The 18,146-nt window shown below is 38.6% G+C and overlaps 1 protein-coding gene across 3 annotated transcripts; it reads left to right on the plus strand.

Annotated features, from left to right (window-relative positions):
• Window positions 1–5,172: 5,172 nt before the first annotated feature.
• On the plus strand, window positions 5,173–18,060 carry tmprss4a (transmembrane serine protease 4a). 3 transcript variants are annotated; one of them, XM_067507045.1, is made up of 13 exons: window positions 5,173–5,570; window positions 11,465–11,516; window positions 11,720–11,863; window positions 13,682–13,834; window positions 13,941–14,067; window positions 14,188–14,307; window positions 14,864–14,907; window positions 15,218–15,380; window positions 15,478–15,644; window positions 15,894–15,989; window positions 16,082–16,224; window positions 16,504–16,656; window positions 16,988–18,060. In XM_067507045.1, the coding sequence occupies exons 3-13, from the start codon at window positions 11,752–11,754 to the stop codon at window positions 16,997–16,999; spliced, it is 1,290 nt and encodes a 429-aa protein (XP_067363146.1). In that variant the 5' UTR covers window positions 5,173–5,570; window positions 11,465–11,516; window positions 11,720–11,751; the 3' UTR covers window positions 17,000–18,060. The 3 variants fall into 3 exon arrangements, with proteins under 3 accessions (XP_067363146.1, XP_067363145.1, XP_067363148.1); XM_067507044.1 differs by lacking the exon at window positions 5,173–5,570 and adding an exon at window positions 8,606–9,035; XM_067507047.1 differs by lacking the exon at window positions 5,173–5,570 and adding an exon at window positions 9,227–9,387.
• The last annotated feature ends 86 nt before the right edge of the window (window positions 18,061–18,146 follow it).

Raw genomic sequence — 18,146 nt, forward strand, 5'->3', positions numbered from 1 at the left:
GGAAAAGAGACAGATGATGGGGCTTCAATCCATTCTGTTCGGATAAACTTTCACCAAGTTATTGGCCTTGCAGAGAGTTGCTACTTCATGATGGTGCTGATGGAGAAGGGAGGGGGAGACTTCTTCATGCTAACCTTGCTGTAGATGGAGAAATCAAACACACCAAGCTTACACTACCCATATATGCATGCAACAATTACATATCAGGATATAAACTTTTTATTTGAGAAGGCTGTGAGAAAACATCCACTGACCTGAGAACTCTTTGTTTCAGTGAAGGTTCTACAGAGTAAAAGAAGACACAGTCAATAACCCCATGACTGGTTCAGCATAGTGTAGCCATCATAACGGGTGTAAATGCAAGTTTATCACAAGTTTAAATCTGCTAAATTACCTAAATCACCACAAAACAAAGGGCATAAATGAAATGTGTAATATTCATAGAAATGAGATGAATAAATTCACTGGTGGCTTCCCCAGATTCAGTGTCACAGTTTCTCTTAATACTGAGACTTTTTTTTTTTTTTTTTTTGTTTTGAATAAGGTGTTTGCTTTAGACTGTGTGTAGACCACAAATTTCATCCACTTCCTATTGCTATGTGTAGGCGGTGGAGATGAACATCACACAACCTGGTCAGATAACACCAAAATTATCTTCATGAAACAATACCACTAGAGATAGGAAAGAAATTGAAATGTTTTGAATGACTCAGTAAAGTTCCACTCACCTTTTTTCTTACAGCACTTTTTGCACCTTTTGCATTTGTACTGGCAGCAGAATTGTATTACGCCAATAGTGAAGAGGATCAGCAGGATGCCAAAGCCCACAATAATGCCAACTGCTGTGGAGTTTAACGTGCTCCCTGCATGGACATGGATTGAAAAAAGATCACCTCACAAGCACTGAACAACAACAAACCAGCTCACTGAATGACACAAAGGTTCTGTATTGTATTGTCTTTCGGACAAACATTAAATGACTGCCATTTTTAAAAAGTATGTGTGGCTGCCTGGTCCAAATTGGATCTATATATAGTGTATTTATTCATTATTAATGAACATTCACACTGATAAAATGAGGCAGAGAGATTTGGCCCTGGTGTCATTAGCAGTCTGGAGACACCATTAAATAACAAGTGTAAGGGAAAAGCTCACACATCGCTGAAAGCAAGTTAAGATCTTTTATTACATCAATATTGATTTTTCTCGCTCTTCTGTAAAAGCTTCAGGAGAACCAGATGTAGAACTCCTTTCTATATTATTGTTAGGCTTTTTCCCAGTTCTTCTTCAAGCAACAGCTTTACCATATACATACTGTACATTAACAACAACGGTCTTTGCCATGCAGATAAGGAGTCAATGAGAAGAAATCACAACTTACAGGACATAAATGAGCTCGATGGCTGACTAAAATATACAGCAAAAAACCTTATAAGACACTGGATCCGTCTAAGAAAAGTCAATTTTTGGAACTAAACAATAATTAATACACAAAATGCTTTTTGTGGAAGCTGTGTGCATCGGTATCATAAACAGAAGTGAAATTCAACATCTCAGCTCAAAGACTCTTACCACCATTCCCCATATCTGACAAGCCAGGATGATCAGCGTTCTCTTGCTGGCCTTTCCTCCCTTGTGAGCTCTTTGACACGCTCCCTTAGCTTCAAATCAGAATTTACAAGAACTTATCTTGACCGTGGATTCTCATAACAAAGTCCTCTCTCTTCTTGTTATTCGCTTACGTCTGCCAGTCCATGTCCCCATACCAGTCATTCTTTTAAACCAGTTCATCTTCTTTTTTTTTTTACCTGCATGTCTTCTCCCCTCCCTTCATTAACAAGTGTTACAAAGAGGATCTAACAAGCTGTCATTCTCACATGGATAGCCATGTGAAACAGCCCCTTCTTTAAAACTCTCTCTGAAGTGCTTTGATATTGTGTAGTAAACACCTTTTCACAAGATATTTACCTCTCAAAACAGGAAAGCACAACCAGAAACAAACATGTTGGAGCCTGGGATAACTGTCTTCAAGCTACAGATTTCTTTCCAAGTACAGTAGCAGCTGTTTTCTCCTGGCTGGAAATTACACTTTGCATCAGGCGGCGCATGAGGACTCCTGTTGGAAAACTTAGTCACTGCACCTTTTTCTCCTTACTTGTTGAAATACTGTACAAGATTTTCAGATTCAGTCTGGAAAAAGCATCAAAACATCTGACTCAAGTAGAAGTACTGGCAATTCTTGGCCTGGCTCAAAAAATTCCACTTCCTAATTTTAGTTCAAAAATTTACAGATCATAACTTTTCCTATTATTACAGATTTTCACCATAAGCTCACGGTATGGTATTTTTTTGTTGCATATGTTTGATAGCTGGGAAAATCTCCCACTGGTTAACTTCTTCTTCACTGAACACATGAAATTAGCAGTAGTCAGTCATTCTGTATTTTTTAGAATACATCAGGGTGAAGTTATTTACTAATTCCAGTAGTGATTTAAACTAAACTACCCACTTAAATAAAGAAGTACTGTATCAAAACCGAAAGATTTCAGATCTTTTTTTGGTCCTTTCCACAAATGGCCATTTTGTAGGATGAAGTTCTAAGAAATGAGTGGGTTTCTGGTGTTTTCCCATCTAAGAAGAGGAAAATAATAAACCCCGCAGCAACACATAGACAAGTTGGCTGTCATGTCAAACTCTCCACAGTTTAAGATTTATGAAGACTCCTTGTAAATACAGTAGGTCGGCTTGTAAACCTGTACGCGACCTGATGTGTTACAGCTCACCCACAAGATGTTATCAGTTCAAGTAGCGGAAAGTTTTCTGTTATTCAGCCTATGTGGGTGATTCACATTCTGACATCACATGATCTAAGTGAAAATGAGACAGAAATTGGTTACACTAGACAGCTTCCTTCCATACGTGAACATACATTCATGAACTAGATAGGGCAATACTTATCTCATACTGATAAACATGACTAAGTTCTTATCTTGTCAAATACTGCTGGCAGACCGAAATGAAAAGATCTTAGACGCCTCCACATTGATCTGAAATTGAAGGTGAACTAAAGATCCCCTTTCCATTCAAAATGAGTACAGATTCAGCATTGATTGCTTTTACCTTAGTTTTTCCCTTATTGATAAAGTACCTCACTATCTCACTATCTGTTATATTGTGACTCATTTTCCAGACTCCAGAGAATCTATTTGCTAAACTGTTCTAGTGTTGGCAGGGATACTGGAGAGAATTTCCTATGACCTCAAAAACCTGAAGATCAAGTCAAATAAAAAACAGCAGCGAATGAGCACAAATGAACTTTCTCAAATAGTAGTTGTTCCTCTCTGTTTTTGGGGCCTATGGCTTTGATCAATTCCTTTCCCTCACCCTAACCACCCCAACCGACCTTATTTCCTAAACCTATCAATGTCTTTTGGTCCATCTTCCTGCCAATGTCCATAGTCTGACATCTCTGTCAGAAACCAGGTTCCCTTTAGTATCAATGACAATAAAGTACATTGAAATCTTCTTCTTCTTTTCCTATCGGGCTGTTCCCTTTCAGGAGTCACCACAGCGAATCATGTGCCTCCATCTAACCCTGTCCTCTGCATCCTCTTCTCTCACACCAACTAACTTCATGAAAGTACATGGAAATTGTTTTACTGTATTCTATGTTCTTTATCAGTTGCAAACTTTACTGTACACTTCTGAAGTCTGAAGTTAGTGTTAAGAGTTTGGGGGAAAAGAGCATTATTTTAAGGAATGTGCCTAAGCAATCTGGAAAAACAGTAATAATCTGTTGGTGCTTGAGCACAGAGTGCAGCCAGTAATATATGATGAGATTTGTGTTTAGTTTTATTTTCACAAAAAGCTCAACGATTATGAATCATGAGTGAAAACTGGTGAATAGTGTTTATAGTTTTAGGGAAATGTGCATTGAGAAATGGCATCATAGTTAACAGGCCTGGTAATAGTGATTTAAGTTATAAACAAACTGAAACTGTAACATAATCATGTGTTTCTGCTTTATCTTTTCTTTATGCAAAGCTAAGCTATAACTTGAACTTTGCTCTAGCTCTATATTTAACATATATATGAGAGTGGTATCTGTTATTATATTATTATAATATTATTTAACTTTCTCCAACACTGCAAATAGCAAATTTCCCAAAATGGTTCCTTGATTGTCAGACTCAGTATCTGTTGGAGTAAGTATAAAGTAGTATAAATAAATTAATTTAATAGTTGGCTTATCTGTAAAAAACACAAGAAACAGTGAAAATATGTACAGAACTGTTCAGCCCATTTCAATTTGGGGGTCTTTACCCCAAATATATTCTGTGTCTATGTGTTTATGATGTGCACACCCTGAGTGGTAAGCAGACAATATATTCTTTTTGGGAAATCTGCTAAGGAATCCTTGGGAATATGACAATACATTTCCCAGAAAGATTTGGATCTTATCCCCACATCAAAGAAGTCACGTTACTGATACTCTTTTACAATGAACAAGGCAATGATAATTAGAATATCATCTAGCCTTCACAAATAGCTTACTGTGTATACATGCAGCCTACAGGAGTTATTTAATAAGTGGTATATTTCACATTTCTCAGCAAATACTTCCTTATGCTGCCAATGCGTTCATTTAATGCCCCTCAGGTTTAGTGGGCGGGAGCTAAAGTAATAACACAACAGGAAACTGACAGAGGATTGAGATCACAGGAATGGTGTACACACAGTTGACCCTGATGACACAATCTGAAGTAAAAAAAAAACAACACAATTTTGGAATATGTATGTATAAAGTATCAAGTAAATGTATAAAGTAAATACACACAATTTTGGACTCTTCTTGTTTCTAAATTGGAGTTTCGGAATGTTATGGTTCCTGTTTGCTTTTTCTTTTCTATTGTGCTGGGGAAATATCAATATTTTTAACTTTATGAGTTTCTTAAGCTTAAAATATACAGTATCACAAAACAGATATGTGCTTTTCTAGTGATGTAAGTATAGTTTTATCAAATGTACACACAAAAAATATGGATTTTTATGAGATTTTTTTATGAGACAGTAACAGGATACATTCTTGAGAGTCCGGGAAACATGAAATGCGACAGCGTTAATGATTGACCAGTTATTTTTCGAACTGCACTTCCCCTACCATTTCTCAAGCTTAATGCTGGATCACGTTTCACATAGTGCACACCTGTGAGAACAAAGGAGGGTTCGTTTGACTGGTGGGGAGATGGTGTAATGGTTTTTTAAATTAATTGAAGTGATGTGTGTATGCCTGTGTGTGTTTGTGTGAAGGAGAGAGAGAGAGAGAAGCGGGAGAAATATAAAGACAGAGAGAGAGAGAGAACAAGAATGAGGGACAGAGCGAGGTGATAGCATGGTTTGTTTGCTGGGGAAGTGGTGGACAGAGAAATAGGATGAAACGACTCTGAACAGTTGTCTCCTATTGAAATAGTAAAAGTAGTCCTCCGAAAAATACCGTGAATTTCGAACAAAGACCACGTTTCTCCACCAGCTCTTCTGGCAGGAATGACAGAGTGAGAGCTGCTTTACAGGTAAGGAAGGTTACAACAGTTTGAGGAATGATGTGGTTGGGTGTGAAATTATGTTGAAATTATGTTGTTTATTTTATTAATTATGCTCCCCGACCCCAAGGCTCAGCCACCCTGGTTACCTAAAGCTTAGTCAGTCGTCAAACCATTGACTGTGGTCTCATTTCTGTATTAAATGATGTCATATACCTCTGAACTTAGAACATTTTTCTCTAATCGGGTTTTAGATGTTTCAGTTCATTCGTGAACAACTGAATTTGCTGTTTTGTGAGTGAATTATTACATTTGTATTCTATTAGAACAACTATTACTTTGTTTTGCTCAAAACTGGTTTTTTAATCAAATTATAAGAAGTTACCAAAAGTGGGATCAAAGATCATGAAGTACAATCCCTCCACAGTGCTTGACAGCATCAATTATGATAAAAATGTTTAACAATACACGTTTTTTGGATCTAGTTCTCTTGGCCAGTGTACTGTCAATGCAAAAATTCAAATTGTACATAGTTCTCAGTTTGTCTGATAACATGTAAACCATCTGGACAATGTCAGTAGTATTAGCTGCTGTTTAATCATTGATAAACAGAATAATGAATTTGAGCTGAATATGATATGAGCTGTGTGTTTGGCTGCCATGCTGTGAGAGCTGATTATGAATAAAAAGAAGAAGTCTGACTAAGCAGAACAATAAAAGCACAAAGGCAAACAAGGGCGTTCAAAGGCCTTTCAAAAGACTTTTTAGAGCTCTGCCGGTCTCATCTTCTCATTTACAGAATGTGCATAATTCTGTCAGTCTTTGTTTAACCATGTCAAACTGGATAAACGTTGTGACAGTGTACATTCTGCCATATTAAAGGAAATGGAAGATGAGCGGCTTACTGTGCACAGAGTAGAGTGGAATATGGTGTATGATATAGAATTTCTTTTTGCACTCCAACACTTCATGACAAAACAGATAATGTGTGGAGATCAGGATTAACAGGCTCAAATTAGTCTGCTTGAAAACTTCTCCATACCTACAAACCTCATTTTAAATACGGCTACAACGTGTTTGGTTTACCTGGGAGACCAATCGCTTGGGTTCTGAAAGCTGTTTTTCAGTTTTAGGTGCATCTTAGTTACTCATTAATCATTTACACAGTCATACACCAATGGGGGGGGTTTGGGAATTTGCAGCTGGCCTTCACTCACTGGGAGCAACTAGGTCGAGGTTCAGTGCAAGGACGTTTCAACATATAGAAAGCTCTATATGAGCAGAATATTGAATGATAATTAGGGCAGGCTGTGATGTTCTTACTAACCCTAACATCTTTTTTTAGTGCCTAACCTTAATACAAATAGATACAGGGTAAAGGCCTGTGTGTTGCTGCTATCAAATTCAAACTGAGCAATTATTACAATAAAAACAAGTTTCTCATTTTTACCATTTGATGTCTGTTTTTTTTTTCCGTTTGGCTTTTTTTTTTTTAAATGGACTGGCAACTTAAATTGAATTCTCTTTGTTTACATTTCACACATCCAGAAGTCTATGAACCACGTGTTTTAAGTGAGGAAAGTCTGGGCATGAGCTTTAAGGTTCATTGCATCTAATAGTCCAGGTCAAGCGATACAATCAGCTTGTGTTTAGAAGTAGAGCTCTTTTTCTCCAACCTTATCAGTCTTTTTGCTTGCATTCCTATTCATCATGCTTTGTTCCCCTCAGTTTTCTTTGCTTAGTGTCCTGTGACATTCACAGAGGCTGAGTTTTAAGAAGCACTGACCAAATAGCAAATGGCAACAGTGTTGAGTTTGTTCAACTGTTTTGAGGTATGTTTCTCTTCTGGCCACAAACCAATCAGGACTTTTACTGGAGTCATTGGCATCACTGACTTATTGTAGGTGTGCCTACAACTGCAGTGTTGTTGCACATGTCATATCCACCCAGTTTTATTTTGTGTCATTCAAAAAATTAATTAAGCATAGCACAGAGGTGTGTTCAGAACATTCCCACTGAGGTTTCTTGTCACAAATGGTTTTAAGTATGTAAGAGTGTTCCTAATATTAACACTTTTAGTTACAAATTGTCATAGCTCCCCTTAGCACAAACACCCAATTTCCCTTTTCAGTCAATTTATTGTTGTATGATAATATAGCTGTTAAGGCTCAAATCACACAGACGTGAAAGGATTTTTATGTCATTTAAAGTGAATATGATACAATCTTCTACAAAGGTCATATAGATTGTGCCAATCAAAAAGTGCTGAACCCATAAAGAACAACAGCAACATACATCTTGTATGTAAATCATGGATATTAGGGCACAGGGGAAACTCCAAAACCATCAACTTTGCTCATGGTTTCGGGTGGAATCACATGGGGGCTGGGCATCTTGCCACTAATTATTTGTATAAAAACTGTGGCAATCCCCTGATTTTTATGAGGTGCTACTACCAGATCAAAGCTTTAAAACCTTTGTACTTCATGTTTGTTCACTAGCACAAAATCCTCCACACGACACTACGACAATGACTATGGTACTGTAAATATTGTACCTGCTAAAGATCAGCATGCTGGCATCAGTATTTGTTATAGCCTCTGTACTCTCACAGCTGATTGTATGGTTGTAGACTCTTGCTTGAAATTCCTGTTTTGCTTTTGTTATGAGAAGTGGCATGAGTCACAGTCTGATGTCAGACAGGAACTGCTGATTGATACCAACTGAATTCTCATTAGACAACCATAACAGCACAGAAAAAAAAAGAACTAAACAAAAACAAAGACACACCTCAGCCTCAGGGCGTGTTACGCAGCAACCAGCGCAAACTTCATACGGTATTTCAGTTTGTGCATATGTGTATGTACAGTAGACTGACAGGCAACATGTCTGTGTACAGTGTCCTTAGAGACGTGTGCCTGTGTGGTTGTATGTTTGAAATTTGACAGGTAAAAAAAAATACCTCGCAAAATTGGAGAGGTAACAAATCACTCTAGGAGATGAAAGGGACACCAAACAGGGCAGGGAGAAGGTGGGCTTCATGTCAAGAGGGTTTTCAAATGTCTGGAGAGGGAGGATGTGTGGAAGGAATGACAAAACTGAGGAGGACATACAGGTAGAGGAAGAGAAAGAGAGAGAGAGAGAGAGGAGGGTTGAAGTATCATGTTACCTGGAAAACTTTTGTTTTGTCACCAGGGTTTGGCCATACAGAAATAGCTTCTCTGAATCAGCGAAATACATATAGGCACCAGTGTTTATTACAACCCTTGGGTTTTAGAGAGACGGCAAAGAAAGAGAAGCAAAGAGAGAACAAGATTGAATCGATAGAATTTTGTAATTTGAACCAGTAGAGGAGAGGAGAGTGGTAGGAATAGGACAAAGGACATACACGAGACTGTGAGTTTTTGGGGAGTCCAACCGGCAGCACTGCTTATTCTCAGCTTCGCCTCTGATGAGCGACATCTGGGCTTTAACAAGACAGACAACTGCATCATGGTGAGTGCCAGTGGAGGAAGAACCAATGTATTCATCCCAATGATGTCACGTCCATCATGCTGTTTTGCATTAGTGCGACCAAGGCTATTTGAATAGCATCATCACTACATATCCTGAAAACAAATTTCGAATAATTCTGCGGTACAAAGGCACATTTCAATACTAAAGGTTTAACATCTTTGCTTAGTTTGCTCTTGTACAGTGAACTGACTCATAGCAGGGGCCCTGTTTTGTGTAGTGGAAGTTCTACCTGCTACTAAAAGGGAACATGCTCAGCATTGTGCTGCACAGAAATAAGGAATAAATACGTTGAAAAACCAAGGTCTGTGATCAGTGGCAGTTTCTGGCTCAGGTACGAACCATTTAGGTTGTTCCTGCTGATTTAGTTTATTTGAGTTCATTTTACTTGCAGGTCATACTACATGATTCGATAATATTTACGTAAAGTAGCAATAGCATAGTGTGAAAAGTCTTACATTGAAAATGTTATATGCTAACCCTAAAAATACAAGCGTATTAGCTTTGAAAATTATTCAAATTATTATTTTGTCATTTTTCAAAATAACTTATGAAGTATTTTTTATTGTGTAGCGAATAATTATGGAGCTCACATTAAGTACAGTATCTGACCCTGAAATATTGTAAAATCATAGTATAAGGTTGCTGAAATGAGCTCTGAGTCTTAGATGAAACCTCATCCAACATGTTTTTCGAAAGAACTGATGCCAAAGGTTCAGTTTACAGAAACAGAATCAGAAAACAGAACAACTCATTCAAACAAATATTTTACTGTGTCACGTCTTTATTACTTAGGGTTCTGCTAGTTATGCTTTTTTACTTAAACTGTTCCCACTAACACTGGATTAACTGATTGGAGTCCCACACATGGTTCAGTCCGATATGAAAAGAAACCAAATCAAAGTGGCTACTGGTTAATCATGATACCAGTGGTGGCTTTAATGCCATGGTATGTTTTAATACAACCTGTATTTTCAGGTATGTGTTTGTCCACACTCCTTGCAACACAACTTTCTTTAGCCATCTTTCTGGTTTCACAGGTTACATTGACCTCTAGCTTTGTTTGTGCTGCCACACTCATTCATTGCCTTCGAGACAAACCATGGGAGTTGGCATCACTGTTTTATGTGTGTGTGTGCGAGTGCGAGTGTGTGTGTTGCATTAATCAGCTTATGTTTACATTTTATTCTTTGTATTAACGAAATGTGTTTCACTCGTTTTTTTAACAAAGGCTCAATGTAGTGGTTTAAATATAAAGCAAAAACCCTGAACTTCACAAAAAAGAATCTAATCTCAATTAAAGGAAGAAGGATGGAGAATAAAGATTTCTCAGAATCACCATCGTCAAACATAATATTAGTTTCATGTTACAAGCAAAAGTCAAATTTTCCTTTTCTTTGTCAACGTACGGAGAATTTTGAAAAAGATTAAATGATACTGAGTAAAGAACAAAGTCTAGATATGAATCGTTTGTGCTGTCTTGAAATAGCTGATTCATAGCACTACAGAGTGTGTGTTGCCTTTCTCAAAAAAAAAAAAAAAATGCCCCACAACATTGTTTGAGCCCATTAGTTTTCTTTAACTAATACGCTTTGCGGCAAAATAAGCCTGGGGCAATGAGAAATGCAAATGTGGGAATTAACCCAATAGGCGCAAAGCAGAAGTGAGATTAGAGAATATAACAATGTTTGCTGTTACCTGTTTTGTTTAGCAATGGTTATGGTAATTCCTTATTTTGTCATGAAACTTTCTGCCCTAGCTGTAGGTCTTATGCAGTACCACTGCATGTTCCCATTCAAAGTGTATCAGTGTATGTCTAAACATTTGACTGCTACTTTAATGCGCTAGCTTTAAATTGTGGGGCCTAGTGGTTATAGAAAAGTAAGGTTTGTGTTTGGAAGGATGCTGCTTCAGACCCCTGATTCCCAGCCACCGGCTATTTTTTGCATCCACGATCATTTGTCTGTGCACAATTCTGCAGCCATGATCTAGCTGATATCATGCTCAATCATACAAACAGTATGGTTTAACTTGGCTCTTGTGGTTAAAAGGCAAACACCCTCTAATATTAGTGTGTTGTCTCACCACAGCAACAGTTGTATTTGTAGACAGTCCACTATGTTTCATGTGTGCATTTCGTGGCTCCATATCTTGATGTGCAAATGGTTCAAGATTGTGCATGTGCTCACACATATGAGAATGATCCCCTGATATACACACCAAAATGTACATCACATAGGCTCAGATGATTACATGTACATTTGAACCAAACAACATGATCACAAACCTACACTTCCGCACACAAACACACACACACCCACACACTGCATACTGTATTTTGTCTCAAGCCACACAATGCACGAAACCATCTGCTCACTCTGTCTCATATGTCGTTGTTATTCTTTTCTTAGACGAATGAGCTACAACAGGAAATCACAATACCCCTGAATCCCCGCCAGGCAGGTAAGCTGTTGGCTAATGTGTAGTTGGAAGTGACAGTATTGGAAGCTTTTGAAGACTATCATGTTAAATAATATGGGACAGAACTGAGAACTTTCAGGATATTGACTACACACCATTTTTTCCTCTTGACTCTACTTTTTCTCTCATCTCCCTTTTCTATTATTCCCTTCTTAATGGTTCTGTTTTCTCTCTCTTCTTCACAGTGGTTCCACAGCCAGGCCGTCACAGAGGCCGGATGACAGCCCCAAACACTCAAAAACAAAAGGCCCCTAAGGCGAAAAAAGTTTTGCTGATTATCCTGACAGTTGTGTTGTTTCTGGGGATACTGGCCACCACGATATATTTCCGTGAGTCACAATTCCTGACAGTTGTTCCCTACAGTTTACCACAGCCTTGTAGACAAGCTCCACCTTCATATTTCCTTCACCTCTTGGATCTTAGACAATGTGTCATTAACTGTCAGCGTTCCCACACATCGAGCAATACCTGGAATTGTCCATTTGTGGAAAAAAACATTGTGTCATCCTGGAAATGTAATTTCTTCATCGTTGTCATTTCATGTTGAGTAACTATCATACCCGCACAAAGGTAACACTTACCTTCAAGGTATAAATGTAGCCTGACACTCAAGAACCTCTGTGTATTTATACGCTACATGTTTATCACCCTGTTCTGCAAATAGAAATGAACAAAATTCCCCGCGTAGTGTATAAAACGTTTTATTAGTCTGCATCTCATCAGTATTCAGATGCTGCTTTTCATGATGCAGTGTAACACATACATACATTATTCCACGAAGTTGGGTGTCAGCATTACACATAGTGAAAGGCCCAAAGCTTGAAGTGGATTTACGTAAGTGAAAAGCCCGTGCTGACCTACTGGCTTTGGTTTTTTTGTACGGCCCCACAGCATAACATATAACTGATAAACCACTGGGGTGGAAGTCCATAAAAGGACCTCCGTTGGGCTCCTACACCCACTCAGCAAAACAACAGGAAGAATTGCAAAAGCTGACCAATCACAGCATAATGGACTCAGGGGGAGTAGGGCCTTAAACTCAGAGGATCTGAAACAGACCATGTCACTGTCTGTCTTTTGCATAAAGAGCCTTTATAAGATGAATAAGCACTTTTTAGAATTGAAAATAATAGAAAATTATTTCAGTTTCATGGCTTTTAATCTGGCAGTTTGCAGTTGCCCAATTTCCTGCCATAGTCAAAAGAGATGCAGTCAAGTGAACTGGTGACTCTAAAATAACCCCTAGGTGTCAATGTGAGGGTAAAACCCTTTCTGTTACTTTTTAAGTATTTTCATTTAGTCATTTTGCAGCTCCTTGTACCCAAATCCATGTTGTAGTGAGATACGAAGCAAACAAAAGTTAGGGAGGGTCACTGAAAACAAAAGCCTGCATCTTTTGGTTTCATGAGATGTTAGGCCATTTTCTTTTTATCAGTTGCAGTAGGGTTCAGTGTTAAAATACCTTTGGATATTGGCAGTTAGACTTTCCACGTATGGTCTACACTTTATAAACTTTAGACCCATGCAGGGTGAGTCTCGCCTATTGCTCAATGACAGCCGGGCTCCACTCCAGCACCTCCAGCAACCCTTAACAGGATAAGCGGTTTAGATAATGGATGGATGAGTTTTCACAACTAAATTGAAGCTTTAACAAATCTAAAGCTTTGGATTCAAAACAATTATTGTAATGCACTTCATGCAGTTTTAATAAGTGTTAATGTTGTGGTTTGTCAGAGGCCCCTGTTCTTTTGTTCCCATAAAAAAATAAAGATTTTAGATATTTAAAAGTATGTTTTACACAGAGTTAAGGCTTTAACTAGGATATCTATCACGTTTCCACAACAACAGATTAATAATACCATGAACAAACACTAACACAGACTTCAGTGTAAACAGAGTCTCAAAACCTAAACTGGTTCAATCTTTACACAGCATTAATGCGTGTTTTAAATGAGACTTGAGCGGGTTGTTGGTCTAGGGTGTGATCTCCCTCTCACATACAGTGCCAGTATCACGTTGCTGAAACTCTTCTGATGACTTCTGGGAAAACAAGTTCTTGGAAACAGTGGGAACCCTGATTGTACAGTAACCATCCAAGCAAACAGGTAGTCTAACCCCAGCCCGCTCTTCTCTATTTTTCCCTCCAGTTAAGCAGCTGATTGAAAGCAAATACTTCTTCTGCTCGCGCTCGGTGAAGTTCATCCCAATAGAACAAGCCTGTGACGGGAAGGAAGACTGTGCTGGAGGAGAGGATGAAAGTACTTGTGTGTCAAGCTTCAGGGTTAACACTACATTTCCAGGTAAAAGCATACAGGTCGCTCTTTTCTTGCCTTGTCATCGCAGACACAAAACCAAAGCTTGAAAACTGACTCCTCTTTTCTTCTCTGTGCTGGTCGTCCCCTGCAGTGCGTCTCTTGTCGGATCAGTACGTCCTGCAGGTGTACAGTCCCAGTTCAGGCTGGAGGAGTGTGTGTTCTGACGACTGGACAGAGAAGCACACACAGACAGCATGTAATCAACTGGGATACACATAGTGAGTTTATGTCCAGTGTGGATGGACACACATGCTTATCACAAACTGTGTTGTAAATTTACTGGCTCGGTTATTTGATCTGAAATCGACTCAAATGTTGCTCTCTGTGTGTCCCAACAGTAAACCTCGTAGCACTAATGTGTCTGTCAGCACTCTAACATCGTTCCTCAAAACCGGCCCATTCACAGCCGTCAGGCCTGGGACTGCAACCACTCCCACACACCAGGCTACCATTGACCTGTAAGCAAGGCAGCATATCTGTCATCGAAAGCTCACAGTACACGACTGCATTCTTTGTCATCAATGTGAAGAGACCTTAAAAAAGCACTGTCAGGAAATCGGTGCATCGTTGCATTTCAGAATACTTTTATGTTAGACACAGCTATGGATGGAGCTCATTCACCTTTGAACTAACAGTTCTGGTTGACTTGGAATACAAAGGATATTAAACACTTCCCCTTTTGCTCAGTACTTTACTCAGTACATTAGTTTCTGTCTTTTACATTTTCACATCAGTGTTCGGCAGATGAACCTTTAGACTCTTTCTCTGTGTTGGCTTTCCCCTTTTCTGTTTCTTGTACAGTCTCTTCCTATAGTTTCTCTTCCCTCAAGGGCTAAAAAATCCAGTTTTTGTTCCCTCTCTGTACACGGAACATACAGGTATTTTATTTAAACAAGCAGAAGAGAAACAAACTTCAACATGGAGGCTGAAGTCGGGTGAAGTTAGGTCAACATTTGACAATGTATTTTGTCTGTTTGACTAACGCTGATAGTCTGATGTTTTTTTTTTTTACAGCAGTGTATGCAGATCTGGTTCTGTGGTATCTTTGTCCTGTTCAGGTGAGCTTCATGCTAACAAAATGACAACAAATGACAACGGGGGGGGGGGGGAGGGGGGGTGCTAGGCAGACACTCTGGTTATGTGGCCAGTTTTGCAGCACTAACATGCCCACACACGCCCAGACACACGTCACTGTGAGAAACAAATGCATTCTTTACAACAAACCATGGAGGAGTTTAACCCAACCTTCACTGTGTTCAGTGCATTTAAGAGATTAATCAACAAAGACATGAAATAAAAGGTAGTCTGAATTAGACCAAAGGGAATAAAATTACATTTGAAAATAACAATAGAACTTTTGTTTGTCAGACTGCGGGCAGGTCCATTCCCAGGATCGTATTGTTGGTGGTAAAGACGCTTACATTGAAGACTGGCCATGGCAGGTCAGCCTACAGGAAAGTGGTCAGCACACATGTGGAGGCTCACTGGTATCACCGCGTTGGGTAGTTACTGCTGCCCACTGCTTTTCTGGGTCAGTATAGTTTCCACATCTTCCTCTTGCTCTGACTCAGTCTGTGAGTTCATGCTCTCTTCATGACCTCTTCGTTCTCCTCTCTTTGGCCCTGCAGAACTAGAAAGGAGCTGAGAAACTTGAGAGTGGTGTCAGGCGAGACCTACCTGATCATGCTGGGAGGTTCCTATGTGGACAAGGTCATAATTAATGGAGACTACAATGCCGAAGAGAACGACTATGACATAGCACTGATTAGACTCAGCAGCCCGCTCACAGTGGGAGGTTAGACTTTTATAATCACAAAAATACAGTCTTCTTGATCGGAGGAGTCACCACAGGAATGCTGTGTTGGACTGCAATTGTTTTTTTTGCTTATAAAACTTTAGAAAATTCAGAAAGCTTTACTCTATTGCCCTCTAGTGACGTATTTGTCAAACAGAAAGCAAAATACTGTAGCTCATGATGTCAAAACCAAGTAAGAACCGTAAAGGCCAACATTTTCATAATTATTACGCTGTCTCTTTCCTGCAGTGAACCGCAAGCCCGTTTGTCTACCTCCTACATCACTAGATATCCCTGACAAAACTGCTTTGGTTGTGACTGGCTGGGGATACCTCAAGGAAAACGGTAAGGAACCTGCCCACCACCTTTCATCACCATCATTTTTCATCTTATGAACAAGAAGTTGTTTATATGTTTTCTCGTTGTTCTGCATACAGGTAAGGTTTCCACTTCACTTCAGATGGCCGATATCTCTCTGATAGATAGGAAAACATGTTCCAGCCCCTCAATGTATGGAAACATCATAACCCAAAGGATGATCTGTGCTGGTTTCGTGGAGGGGAAAGTGGATGCCTGCCAGGTACTAGACAACCACTGACTCCAGTTAGAGGATGAGTTTAGATTGACAGTTTAGAAAAAATATTATAAATATTATAAATATATAATATTTATATTATATTTATGAATGATCCAAGTCCAGTCTTCCTGATCCATAAATATTATATTTAACCTAACAAGCACATTGATATAATATTTACCCATTTCAGTTATAACTGTAGGTCATATCCAATATCTACTTTGTCTTCTGAATACTGAAATGCTATTTTTTTTTAAACTATTGTATTGTTTTAAATCCTAGGGGGACAGTGGGGGTCCTTTGGTCTACTTCACCTCTTCTATATGGAATCTAGTAGGAGTGGTGAGCTGGGGTGTAGGTTGTGCCCGTCAGGGAAAACCCGGCGTCTACAGCAACGTGGGAGAGATGCTCAACTGGATATATACAATTATTGAGGTAAGACGTACAGTTTCTTTCTTAGAAGCTACTAAGTTAATTAGTAACTTTTTTTTACTGCATGATGCAATCTGTCTGAAGTTCATACATATCTACGGTGGCTGAACTGAATGCAGTTCGACTGTGAAATTCTAGGAGCAGAAATGGCTGGACCTTAGACTTAACTTTATATAATCAGTTCTAGGAGCCAATCACATCACAGGATTTTTACTTCAACTAAAAAGGCACTCAGCAATGGGGAAAATAAAAAATAAATAATTAAATGAATAAATCCTAAAGTGAAAAGAATTTGATTATACTATACTAATTATTTTTGATTCTATCTCTCCAGAAAAACCCTTGAGGTTTAAACAAAACCTGCCAAACCCCTCATCATGAAGAACAGCCCCCTCAGTCCAGGCTGCAATGTCAAACAAAAAGAATCTCAGTGTGGAAACCTGGTGGTTGGAGACAAGGGGTGAGAATTGAAGTTGAAGATGCATCACAACAAAAATGAACTGTTAAACAGAGCAAACATAAACACTGTGTACACACACAAATTTATTACAAACACTTTTTCAGATGTTGTTTGTGCCATTTCATGGTTTGTATCTCAGGGGAAACGTGTATTTACATAGCTGCCTGTTAACGCCCAGTGTGGGCTCGCCATAGGAGAAAACATCTACTAACATCTTTACAAATCTGACAAATAGTTGATTCACCAAGTTTTTAAAAGAAGATGGTCAGTTACTGTCAGAATGCACATTGACCATATGATCACTGACATTAGGAAATAGCATTAATTGTACAGACTGGTTTAACTGTGACTGTATTGGACTTCACCAGGTTGGCAGACCTCAGAAATAATGTTCTTTGTATGTATGATGTGCCAATATTTTCTGAGGTTTCAGGTCGAAATATAGGTGGAAGACATGATGAAATGTTTGCTGCTGTAAAGCCAACAGAATTTGTTGTGAAGTCTCAGGTTTAACTCACTATTTTGTAAAACTGACCAGTTATGTAGTTTACTGTACTGATTTAGTAAATGCACATTGCCACAGACAGTGTGCTTGCTTACTACAACCAAATCACTTTCCATTAGCAAGTTAAGAAGAAACTGAGAATTACTTGACATCACTGTGTGCACATGCCAAGTAATTAATGCACTAAATACTATAAGTCATTGTACTGGTGCCTCTGTACAAAGTATCAAAATGTAATCATATTTCATGTGCCTTTAAAAAACTTATACTACTGCCACAACATCCAGGATGGTGGTCACTAAGTATTTGACTTCAAAGCTATAATGTAAAAGCAAATGTAAATTTTGTAAACACAGTGTGGTGTGTTCATTTGTGATTTGATTTGCATATATTGTACTTGTAAATAAGTTGTAAATATAATAAATGCACTTCTTATATATGACACTGGAACACTTTTTTTTGTTATTTGCTATGATTAATTTTTATCCTTCATCAGAATTTTGATAAACGCAATAAATCTTTAAGTTT

The sequence above is a fragment of the Channa argus genome, chromosome 6 (genome assembly GCF_033026475.1).
Source record: "Channa argus isolate prfri chromosome 6, Channa argus male v1.0, whole genome shotgun sequence".
NCBI classification, from domain to species: Eukaryota; Metazoa; Chordata; class Actinopteri; order Anabantiformes; family Channidae; genus Channa; species Channa argus.

Coding starts and splice junctions, on each gene's coding strand:
- tmprss4a (XM_067507044.1), top strand. Junction 11,864..13,681: donor GGCCACCACGATATATTTCC/GTGAGTCACAAT, acceptor TTTTCCCTCCAG/TTAAGCAGCTGATTGAAAGC. Junction 14,308..14,863: donor CACCAGGCTACCATTGACCT/GTAAGCAAGGCA, acceptor TTTTTTTTACAG/CAGTGTATGCAGATCTGGTT.